General features: G+C 38.2%; 1 protein-coding gene across 5 annotated transcripts in view; it reads left to right on the plus strand.

The window, feature by feature from the left end:
• The window catches only part of PROS1 (protein S), a 72,719-nt gene that overhangs the window by 35,576 nt on the left and 25,117 nt on the right, over nucleotides 1-12,026 (plus strand). For all 5 annotated transcript variants that reach the window (XR_014070575.1, XM_081547455.1, XM_081547471.1 and 2 more), the window contains 3 exons: nucleotides 298-420; nucleotides 540-671; nucleotides 8,940-9,065. Coding sequence is in view for 4 of the 5 variants with exons in the window: in XM_081547455.1 (XP_081403581.1) it covers nucleotides 298-420; nucleotides 540-671; nucleotides 8,940-9,065 (381 nt within the window). In the remaining variant the exon portion in view is untranslated. The remainder of the gene's footprint in view (nucleotides 1-297; nucleotides 421-539; nucleotides 672-8,939; nucleotides 9,066-12,026) is intronic.

The following is a 12,026-nucleotide window of genomic DNA, read 5'->3' on the forward strand; positions in this document are numbered from 1 at the left end:
GCAACTAGAAAAAGGTCCAAGCTTAGCAATGAAGACCCAGCAGAGCCAAAAATAAATAAATAAATAAAATTATTTTTAAAAAAAGAGTAGATTTAAACAAAAAGTGGCTTCCTTTTGCAGAAATAATTATAAAAGTTTAATAGATCCACTTTTCTTCTTGAAAAAGTATTTGAGGGACTAAGTAGTATTTTTTCCCATATACCATAGACTTTGTTCATGAGATTTCTATTAAAGGACACAAATTTCTATTGTACTGTGGTGTGTTATAAAAATTAAATAGATATGTATTTCCTTTAGCCATTCCGGACCAGTGTAATCCTCTGCCATGCAGTGAAGATGGATATATGACCTGCAAAGATGGCCAAGCGACATTCACTTGCATTTGTAAATCAGGTTGGCAAGGAGAAAAGTGTGAATCTGGTATGTATAACATACCCAGCTGGTATGGGTATGTATAACATACCCAATCTGAATTGACTTCCTGAAAAGTTCTCATAAGACTTTATTACTTTGAAAGTACTCTGTTTTCTCCTTTTTAGATATAAATGAATGCAAAGATCCTGTCAATGTAAATGGAGGTTGCAGCCAGATTTGTGAAAACACACCTGGAAGTTACCACTGTTCCTGTAAAAATGGTTTTGTTATGCTTTCAAATAAAAAGGACTGCAAAGGTAAGAGTAAAAAGGTAGAATAAAAAAAGGTATTTACTATGTAAGAGCAAAAATTCAGTTAGAGAAATTTCCCCAGGAAATTCATGGAAAACTCTTAAGTTTTAAGTGTTTATAATAAGTATACATTATTATCCACCTTGAAGCCTGTGATTCTAAGGGACTGCCTTTAGTTTATTGTTGTTTGGGTATTTTTTAATTTCAGAGTATTTTGTTGTTTTCTTATTATGTATGTATGTGTGTATTGATACATGCACATGCCCATGTTTTAATGAAGAATTTCATTATATGGTGATAAAGTAAAATTTTAATGCAAGTCTTTGCATGCTACAGTATTTGCAAAATCATTGTTGATCCTATTTCTTCCAGACTCTATAGTATTGTTATTATATCCTTTATTTCAATAAGATCTACAAGTTACAAATAAATCACCACAATCCTTAGTAACTTCTTTCATTGTATTTTATATTTCCTTGTCAGAAATACCTTTCTAATTTCCAATATAAACCCTCCATCCTGCACCTCATTTCCTGTTGTGTTTTTGAAAAAGATGAAACTCTGGTTTTTCTTTTTCTTTATACATTTAAAATCACATCACTGGTCATAACTTTTTTTTTTTAATTTCAGACTTAAATAATTCCTGTCAGTTAATTTAGCTTTTTAAGTCATTTTGCTAGTGTGTTTCTTTTTAAATTTATTTACAGGGCAACAATGGAGAAACAGATATAGAGAATAGACTTATGGACACGGGGAGAGGGGAGGAGAGGGTAAGATGTATGGAAAGAATAACATGGAAACTTATATTACCATATGTAAAATAGATAGCCAATGGGAATTTGCTATTTGGCTCAGGAAACTCAAACAAGGGCTCTATATCAATCTAGATTGGTGGGATGGGGAGGGAGATGGGAGGGAGTTTCAAAAGGGAGGGGATATATGTATACCTATGTCTGATTCATGTTGAGGTTTGACAGAAAACAGCAAAATTCTATAAAGCAATTGTCCTTCAATAAAAAATAAATTAATTATAACTAAAAAAAAAACCAAGAAATACTTTTTCCCCCAAATTTTGCCTTTCTTTTTTCAGCATGATATCTTTTCCATTAGATTGCTTAACTGTCTTTTACTAAATCTTCAGATAAAAGTGCTAGGTATGTGGGTAACTAAACATGACATTTTCCAGCCTAGAGTTGCCTTTAGAAAATGGGAGCAAGTTTTTCTTTTTTCTCTTCTTTCTTCCTTCCCTTTTTTTCTTCTTTTCTTTCTTCTTCTCTCTCTTCCTCCCTACCCCTTCCCCATCTTCTCCTCTTCTTGTGATGAGGTAAAAATATTTAGTAAGTTAAAATGTAAAGTTATCTTATTCAACTCTATTCATAGTCTGCTTTCATAAATCCTTAAATTGAATTCATATTCAATGAGTGGTCTGTCCTTCACTGCACTGTAGTGTTTAGCATAGTTTACTATTGCTGTTTAGTCGCTCACTCATGTCCGACATTTTGCGACCCCATGGACTGCAGCACACCAGGCTTCCCTGTCTATTATGTCCCAGAGTTTGCTCAAACTCATGTCCATTGAGTCGATGATGCCATCCAACCACCTCATCCTCTGTCACCCTCTTCTCCTTCTGCCCTTCAGTATTTCCCAGCATCAGGGTCTTTTCCAATGAGTTGGATTTTCACATCAGGTAGCCAAAGTATTGGAGCTTCAGCTTCACTATGAGTTCTTTCAGTGAATATTCAAGATTGATTTCCTTTAGGATTTACTGGTGTGTTCGCCTTGCAGTCTCAATAGTCTTCTCCAACACTAGAGTTCAAAAACATCAATTCTTCAACGCTCAGCTTTCATGGTCCAACTCTCACATCCATTCATGACTGCTGGAAAAACCATAACTTGGACTAGATGACCTTTGTCAGCAAAGTGATGTCTCTGCTTTTTAATACACTGTCTAGGTTTGTCATAGCTTTTCTTCCAAGAAGCAAGCGTCTTTTAGCTTCATGGCTGCAGTCACCATCAGAAGTGATTTTGGAGCCCAAGAAAATAAAGTCTGTCACAGTGTCCATCGTTTCCCCATCTGTTGGCCATGAAGTGTTGGGAATGAATGCCATGATCTTTATTTTTTGAATGTTGAGTTTTAAGCCAGTTTTTTCACTCTCCTCTTTCACCTTCATCAAGTAGTAGTGCTAGTTTAGTCACTAAGTCATGTCCAACTCTTTTGGACCCGACAGACTGTAGCCTGCCAGGCTCCTCTGTCCATGGGATTCTCCAGGCAAGAATACGGGAGTGGGTTGCCATTTCCTTCTCCAGGGGATCTTCCCCACCCAGGAATCAGACCCAGGTCTCCTGCATTGCAGGCAGATGCTTTACTGACAGAGCTATGAGGGAAGCCCAGTGAAAGTGGCTCAGGCGTGTCTGACTCTTTGCGACCCCATGGACTATACAGTCCATGGAATTCTCCAGGCCAGAATACTGGAGTGGGTAGCCTTTCCCTTCTCCAGGGGATCTTCCCAACCCAGGGATCAAATCCAGGTCTCTTGCATTGTGGGCAGATTCTTTACCACCAGAGCCACAAGGGAAGCCCCACCTTCATCAGGAGGCTCTTTAATTCCTCTCAGCTTTCTGCCATTAGGGTGGTGTCATTTGCATATCTGAGGTTATTGATATTTCTCCCTGTAATCTTGATCCAGCTTGAGCTTCATCCAGCCCAGCATTTCCCATAATGTACTCTGCATATAAGTTAAGTAAGCAGGGTGACAATATACAGCCTTAACATACTCCTTTCCCAATTTGGAACCAGTCTGTTGTCCCATGTCTGATTCTGATTGTTGCTTCTTGACCTGCATACAGGTTTCTCAAGAGGCAAGTAAGATGGTCTGGTATTCCCATCTCTTTAAGAATTTTCCACAGTTTCTTGTGATCCACACAGTCAAAGGCTTTAGCATAGTCAATGAAGCAGAAGTAAGTGTTTTTCTGGAATTCCCTTACTTTTTCTATGATTCAGTAGATGTTGGCAACTTGATCTCTGGTTCCTCTAAATGGTGGTTTAGTCACTCAGTTGTGTCCGACTCTCTGTGACCCCATGGACTGTAACCCACTAGGCTCTTCTGTCTATGGGATTCTCCAGGCAAGAATACTGGAATGGGTTGCCATTTCCTCCTCCAGGGGATCTTCCAACCCAGGGATTGAACCCAGGTCTCCTGCATTGTAGGCAGATTCTTTACCAGCTGAGCTACAAGGGAAGCCCTTTGGTTCCTCTGCCTTTTCTAAATCCAGCTTGTACATCTGGAAGTTCTCGGGTCATGTACTGTTGGAGCCTAGCTTGAAGGATTTTGAGCATTACCTTGCTAGCAAGTGCAGTGAGTGCAATTGTGTAGAGTTTAAACATTCTTTGGCATTTCCCTTTTTTGGGATGAAATGAAAACTGACCTTTTCCAATCCTATGGCCACTGCCAAGTTTCCCAAATTTGCAGGCATATTGAATGCAGCACTTTCACAGCATCATCTTTTAGGAATTGAAATAGCTCAGCCGGAATTCCATCACCTCCACTAGCTTTGTTCATAGTAATGCTTCCCAAGGCCCACTTGACTTCACTCTCGCAGATGTCCGGCTCTAGGTGAGTTGATCACCCTATCATGGTTATCCTGGTAATTAAGACTTTTCTTGTACAGTTCTTCTGTGTATTCTTGCAAGCTCTTCTTAGTATATTTTGCTTTTGTTGGGTCCATGTTTCTGTCCTTTATTGTTCCCATCTTTGCATAAAATATTCCCAAGGTATTTCTAATTTTCTTGAAGAGACCTCTAGTCTTTCCCATTCTATTGTTTTCCTCTATTTCTTTGCATTGTTCAGTTAAGAAGCCTTTTTTAAAAATCTCTCCTTGCTATTCTTTGGAGCTCTGCATTCAGATAGGTATATTTTTCCTTTTTTCCTTTTCCTTTCACTTCTCTTCTTTGCTCAGCTACTTGTAAGGCCTCCTCAGACAACCATTTTGCCTTTTTGCCTTTCTTTTTCTTGAGAATGGTTTTGATCACTACATCCTGTACAATGTTAACAAACCTCCATCCAGAGTACTTCAAGCACTCTGTCTATCAAATCTAATCCCTTGAATCTATTTGTCACTTCCACTGTATAATCAAATGGGATTTGATTTAGGCCATACCTGAATGGCCATGAGGTTTTCCCTACTTTTTTCAATTTAAGTCTGAATTTTGCAATAAGGAGTTCATGGTCATTTCCTGGTCTTGTTTTTGCTGACTGTATAGAGCTTCTTCATCTTTGGCTGCAAAGAATATGATCAGTCTGATTTTGGTATTGACTTTCTGGTTATGTCCACCTGTAGAGTCATCTCTTGGGTTGTTGGCAAAGGGTGTTTGCTATGACAAGTGAGTTCTCTTGGTAAACCTCTGTTAACTTTTGCCCTGCTTCATTTTGTACTCAAGGCCATACTTGCCTGTTACTCCAGATATTGCTTGACTTCCTAGTTTTGCATTTTTGTCCACTATGATGAAAAGGACATATTTTTTTTTGCTGTTAGTTCTAAAAGGTCTTGTAGGTCTTCATAGAACCATTCAACTTCATCTACTTCAGTATTAGTGGTTGGAGCATAGACCTGGATTACTGTGATTTGAATGCTTTGCCTTGGAAATGAACTGAGATCATTCTGTCATTCACTATGATATCATTTAAAGTGTAGTTTAAGGTGAACTGCATAAACTAACAATTTCTTATGATCAATTATACAATTTTAGATTATATATCTTTCTTCTTTGCCTATTTGAAGGTGTTTGAGGGTAGATATTTAGAATATCAGGATCATTAGAACACTAGTTACAGAAAATCATCATAATGAAGGGATACCATATGCATTCCATGAGCAAATAATATCCATTTGTATTTTAACATCTAAATACTTGAAAGAATTTGTGCTGCTAAAGAATTTATGATTTATATTTTAATTAATAGCAATTTGATCCTTAGCCATTGAGTTAATAATACACATTAGCCAAAGGTTCTCTTAGAAATGAGTGTCTCTGTTGATCAGTACATATGTTTTTGTATGGTTCATTTACATAGTGTTTTGTTCACGATACATAAGCAATAAAGTACAGAATTAGTAGAAGAATATATATACAACTGTTACAACAGGGCCTTTATTTAAAATGTGAATTTGGTTGGCATTAAGTTGCCAGTAAATTTCCAAAAATGCAAGAATAAAACTTTTCATCAGACATTAGATGTCAGTGTAGAGTCATAAAATGTATATACTATAACCCACACTCATATAATTTAAAGGAGTTCTTGTAATATGCCTCAAATCAAATAAATTTAGTCATGTTTTTACTTCTTGTTAAAAATATGGGTTTTATAGCTCTTTTTTTTTAAATTAAGTATTTTTGAAGTAATTATAGATTCACATGCAGTTGTAAGAAGTAATAAAAGACATCTCATGTACCCTTTACCCAATTTCCCCAGACAGTAATACTTGCAAAACTATAGTACCTTATAACATACAGGATATTGACATTGATACAAGCAAGATATAGGAAAATTTACTTGCCACAGTTCAGTTCAGTCACTTAGTCATGTCTGACTCTTAGCGACCCCATGCATCACAGCACACCAGGCCTTCCTGTCCATCACGAACTCCCGGAGTTTATCTAAACTCATGTCCATCGAGTCGATGATGCCATCCAGCCATCTATCCTCTGTCGTCCCCTTCTCCTCCTGCCCCCAATCCTTCCCAGCACCACGGTCTTTTCCAATGAGTCAACTCTTCGCCATGAGGTGGCCAAAGTATTGGAGTTTCAGCTTCAACATCAGTCCTTCCAATGAACATCCAGGACTGATTTCCTCCAGGATGGACTGGTTGGATCTCCTTGCAGTCCAAGGGACTCTCAAGAGTCTTCTCCAACACCACAGTTCAAAAGCATCAATTCTTCGGCACTCAGCTTTCTTCACAGTCCAACTCTCACATCCATACACAACTGCTGGAAAAACCATAGCCTTGACTAGACAGACTTTTGTTGGCAAAGTGATGTCTCTGCTTTTTAATATGCTATCTAGGTTGGTTATAACTTTCCTTCCAAGGAGTAAGCATCTTTTAATTTCATGGCTGCAGTCACCATCTGCAGTGATTTTGGAGCCCCAAAAAATAAAGTCTGACACTGTTTCCACTGTTTCTCCATCTATTTGCCATGAAGTGATGGGACCAGATGTCATGATCTTAGTTTTCTGAATGTTGAGCTCTAAGCCAACTTTTTCACTCTCCTCTTTCACTTTCATCAAGAGGCTCTTTAGTTCCTCCTCACTTTCTGCCATAAGGATGGTGTCATTAGCATAGCTGAGGTTATTGATATTTTTCCCAGCAATCTTGATTCCAGCTTATGCTTCTTCCAGCCCAGCGTTTCTCATGATGTTCTCTTCATATAAGTTAAATAAGCAAGGTGACAATATACAGCCTTGACGTACTCCTTTCCCTATCTGGAACCAGTCTGTTGTTCCATGTCCAGTTCTAACTGTGGCTTCCTGACCTGCATACAGGTTTCTCAAGAGGCAGATCCAGTGGTCTCTTATTCCCATCTCTTTCAGAATTTTCCACAGTTTCTTGTGATCCACACAGTCAAAGGCTTTGGCATAGTCAATAAAACAGAAATAGATGTCTTTCTGGAACTCTCTTGCTTTTTCGATGATCTAGTGGATGTTGGCAATTTGATCTGTGATTCCTCTGCCTTTTGTAAAACCAGCTTGAACATCTGGAACTTCACGGTTCACGTATTGCTGAAGCCTAGCTTGGAGAATTTTGAGCATTACTTTACTAGCGTGTCAGATGAGTGCAATTGTGTGGTAGTTTGAGCCTTCTTTGGCATTGCCTTTCTTTGGGATTGGAATGAAAACTGACCTTTTCCAGTCCTGTGACCACTGCTGAGTTTTCCAAATTTGCTAACATATTGACTGCAGCACTTTCACAGCATCATCTTTCAGGATTTGCCACAGTAAACTGATTCATTTATTTTTTGTGCAGATTATTTTAAATAGAGAAATGTCTGAAAATTTGGCCAATTTGTGGAAAAATTAAACTATCAGCTTTTTAGAGTAGAAAATCTAGATTTCATTCTGAGCTTTTCTTTCCTCAGAGAGTACAGATGAGAAAGTTCAGTTCAGTTCAATTCACTCAGTCATGTCCGACTCTTTGTCACCCCATAGACCGCAGCATGCCAGGCCTCCCTGTCCATCACCAACTCCCAGAGTTTACTCAAGCTCATGTCCATTGAGTCGGTGATCCCATCCAACCATCTCATTCTCTGTCATCCCTTTCTCCTTCTCCCTTCAATCTTTCCTAGCATCAGGGTCTTTTCCAGTGAGTCAGTTCCTCACATCAAGGTGGCCAAAGTATTGGAGTTTCAGCTTCAGCGTCAGTCCTTCCAATGAATATTTAGGACTGATTTCCTTTAGGATGGACTGGTTGGATCTCTTTGCAGTCCAAGGGACTCTCAAGAGTCTTCTCCAACACTACAGTTCAAAAGCATCAATTCTTCAGTGCTCATCTTTCTTTACAGATGAGAAAAGTTCACTATAATAATTATATCTCTATTGAACTATTTCTATCACTTGTTTTTTCCACAGGCACTTATTTAGTAACTAGTTGCAATTTGAAATTTCTGAAATATTAATTTAATGTTAAAATTTATCCTGAATTAGCTGTGGCTTCATATATAGTTTAAGACCTTACCCAATCCCATTTTAAATTTGAATCACTCTTGAATAATTTAAGCCATAACAGTAGTATGCAGATTTTGCTATTGTCCATTTCCAAAGGAAAGGTGTAAGAGTGATGAGCCATCTCATTTTTATCCTATTTTTTATATTTGTGCTAATACAGAGTAAATAAGCTTTTTTTTTCAGTGTAGGTAAGCTTTTAAGACCATATTTCAGAAACATGTATTTAGGGATACATGTTAAGAATATGATGAGTTTCTTCTTCAATTCATTTTCATACTGTAATCTGGTAGATAAGAAAATAGCTAAAGCCTTTTTTTATTTTACATGATTACAAGGAAATAGCAGACACCGATCAAATTCTTTATGCATTTGTGGAAAGGAACTGTATTAAGTGAGTTAAAATATGATGATAGATTTAATATTTTGTTCTTTCCAGTCCACTTTGTTGTCTTATTAGATATATGAATCCAGACCCAGGAAACACAAATCAAGGGTTCTTTGCTAGTGTCTTCTGGTATGGGAAAAAATGTTTTTAATATATTTGTTTCATTTGTAGATGTGAATGAATGTGTTTTAAAGCCAAGCATTTGTGGCACAGCTGTGTGCAAGAACATCCCAGGAGACTTTGAATGTGAATGTACTGAAGGCTACAAATACAATCCCATATCAAAGTCTTGTGATGGTAAAGTTCTGTTGGTATTATTGGTGGTGGAGGGGGTGAGTTGGTACCCCGATTTGAAATGAGAAGCATTGGTTCTCCTTGATATCAGTAATCAGATTTTCTCAGGTGGTAAAATCCATGCTATAATTTGATCAGTTGATTAGTGATGGCTTCCTTCCAGAGTAAAAGTATGTAAGACCCATGCATGATCTTTAGTGCTATGCATTCTGGTGGCCCTCTAAGCTGTATTTGAATTGCAGATCTCCATATATGATAGAAGCAAAAGAAGCACATAATATTCGAAAATAAAGAAGCTGAAAGGAAACACACACACACACACACAGAAAGGAAGACAAGTTTAAAATAAGGTGGTTAGAAATGTTTGGTTTTATGCCAGGCTTTTCAATGAGTTTCTGTGTGTGTTTAAGTGTGTCATTTTATTGTAAAATAGTAAATGAGCTAACTCCATTATAATTAAATATATGTAAAAAGAAAATCTCAAAATAACCAGATGAGAGCCAAGCTCTAAAACCTTGAGAAGCAATGACTAGTGATGTCTGTGTCTGTGGATTTGGGAGAGCTCCTTGAAGCTTGTGATTACTTCATTTTACTCCAGTGCTGCTGCCCAGGTAGCTTAGATGTGTCATAGGGTTTTTGTTTTTTTTTTTAAATCATGGATATGTACAAATTATCTCACATCCTCCTCTGATTTTTTAAAAAATTATAAAGTGAATTTAATATCATGATTGAAAGTGGAAGTGAAAATTTCTCAGTCATGTCAGACTCTTTGCAACCCCATGGACTATATGGTCCATGGAATTCTCCAGGCCAGAATACTGGACTGAGTATCCTTTCCCTTCTCCAGGGAATCTTCCCAACCCAGGGATCGAACCCAGGTCTCCCCCACTGCAGGTGGATTCTTTACCAGCTGAGCCACCAGGGAAGCCCAATATCATGACTGAAACTAATCAAATTAACAGTAATTTTTCTATTATGGCAAAATACATGTATAAGATATGTGCCCTTTAACCACAATTCAGTGATATTAATTACAGTCACACAGTTATGCAGCCATTACCATTATCTGTTCCAAAACTTTTCCAAACGGAACTCTGTAACTGTCAAGCAATAAATTCCCCCTCCTCCCTTTCCCAATCACTGACAACCTCCAAACCCTACTTATCTCTCTGTGAATTTGCCTAAATTGATAATAATATTAGAATAGATTTTTTCAACTATTTATGCTCCTTTTGAGATTTTGATGTATTATATCCTCACATACTCAATGAACAATGTTTCCCCCCACACACCATTTCTACTCTCCCACCACTCCAGATAGAAATTACGATAGTCAGCCCTAAGCATTTGCAGATTTATTATTAGCCAACTTCATTACATTGTATTGTATTATAGTTATATTCATTGTATATGTTGAATAACTACAGTGAATTTGTCGTTGTTCATTTCCTAAATCATTTCTGACTCTTTGCCACCCCATGAACTGTAGCACACCAGTCTCCTCTGTCCTCCACTATTCCCTGGAGTTTGCTCAAATCATGTCCAGTTGAGTTGTGATGCTATCTAATCATCTCATACTCTCTGCCTCCTTCTTCATTTGCCTTCAATCTTTCCCAGCATCAGGGTGTTTTCCAATGAGTTGGCTCTACACATCAATGAATATTGTGCTTATATTCAATGAATGACAGATTTTTTTAAAAAAAGATTTAAATGTGATATCGGTTCAGTTCAGTCGCTCAGTCATGACAACTGTTTGTGACCCCACGGACTGCAACACACCACGCTTCCCTGTCCATCACCAACTCCTGGAGTTTACTCAAACTCATGCCCATTGAGTTGGTGATGCCATCCAACCATCTCATCCTCTGTCGTCCTCTTCTCCTCCTGCCTTCAATCTTTCTCAACATCAGGGTCTTTTCAAATGAGTCAGTTCTTCACATCAGGTGGCCAAAGTATTGGAGTTTCAGCTTCAACATCAGTCCTTCCAATGAATATTCAGGACTGATCTCCTTTAGGATGGACTGGTTGGGTCTCCTTGCAGTCCAAGGGACTCTCAAGAGTCTTCTCCAACACCACAATTCAAAAGCATCAATTCTTCGGTGCTCAGCTTTCTTTATAGTCCAACTCTCACATCCATACATGACCACTGGAAAAACCATAGCCTTGACTAGATGGACCTTTGTTGCCAAAGTAATGTCTCTGTTTTTAAATATGCTATCTAGGTTGGCCATAACCTTCCTTCCAAGGAGTAAGCGCCTTTTAATTTCATGGCTGCAATCACCATCTGCAGTGATTTTGGAGCCCCCAAAATAAAGTCTTCCACTGTTTCCAGTTTCCACATCTATTTCCCATGAAGTGATGGGACCAGATGCCATGATCTTAGTTTTCTGAACGCTGAGCTTTAAGCCAACTTTTTCACTCTCTTCCTTCACCTTCATCAAGAGGCTCTTTAGGTCTTCTTCACTTTCTGCCATAAGGGTGGTGTCATCTGCATATCTGAGGTTATTGATATTTCTCCCAGCAATCTTGATTCCAGCTTGTACTTCATCCAGCCTAGCATTTCTCATGATGTACTCTGCAAGCTGGTTTTAGAAAAGGCAGAGGAACCAGAGATCAAATTGCCAATATCCGCTGGATCATCGAAAAAGCAAGAGAGTTCCAGAAAAACATCTATTTCTGCTTTATTGACTATGCCAAAGCCTTTGACTGTGTGGATCACAATAAACTGTGGAAAATTCTGAAAGAGATGGGAATACCAGACCATCTGACCTGTCTCTTGAGAAACCTGTATGCAGGTCAGGAAGCAACCGTTCGAACTGGACATGGAACAACAGCCTGGTTCCAAATAGGAAAAGGAGTACGTCAAGGCTGTATATTGTCACCCTGCTTATTTAACTTCTATGCAGAGTACATCATGAGAAACGCTGGGCTGGAAGAAACACAAGCTGGAATCAAGATTGGCGG

The sequence above is a fragment of the Giraffa tippelskirchi genome, chromosome 2 (assembly GCF_054371585.1).
Source record: "Giraffa tippelskirchi isolate mGirTip1 chromosome 2, T2T-mGirTip1v1.2.pri, whole genome shotgun sequence".
In the NCBI taxonomy this organism is placed as follows: Eukaryota; Metazoa; Chordata; class Mammalia; order Artiodactyla; family Giraffidae; genus Giraffa; species Giraffa tippelskirchi.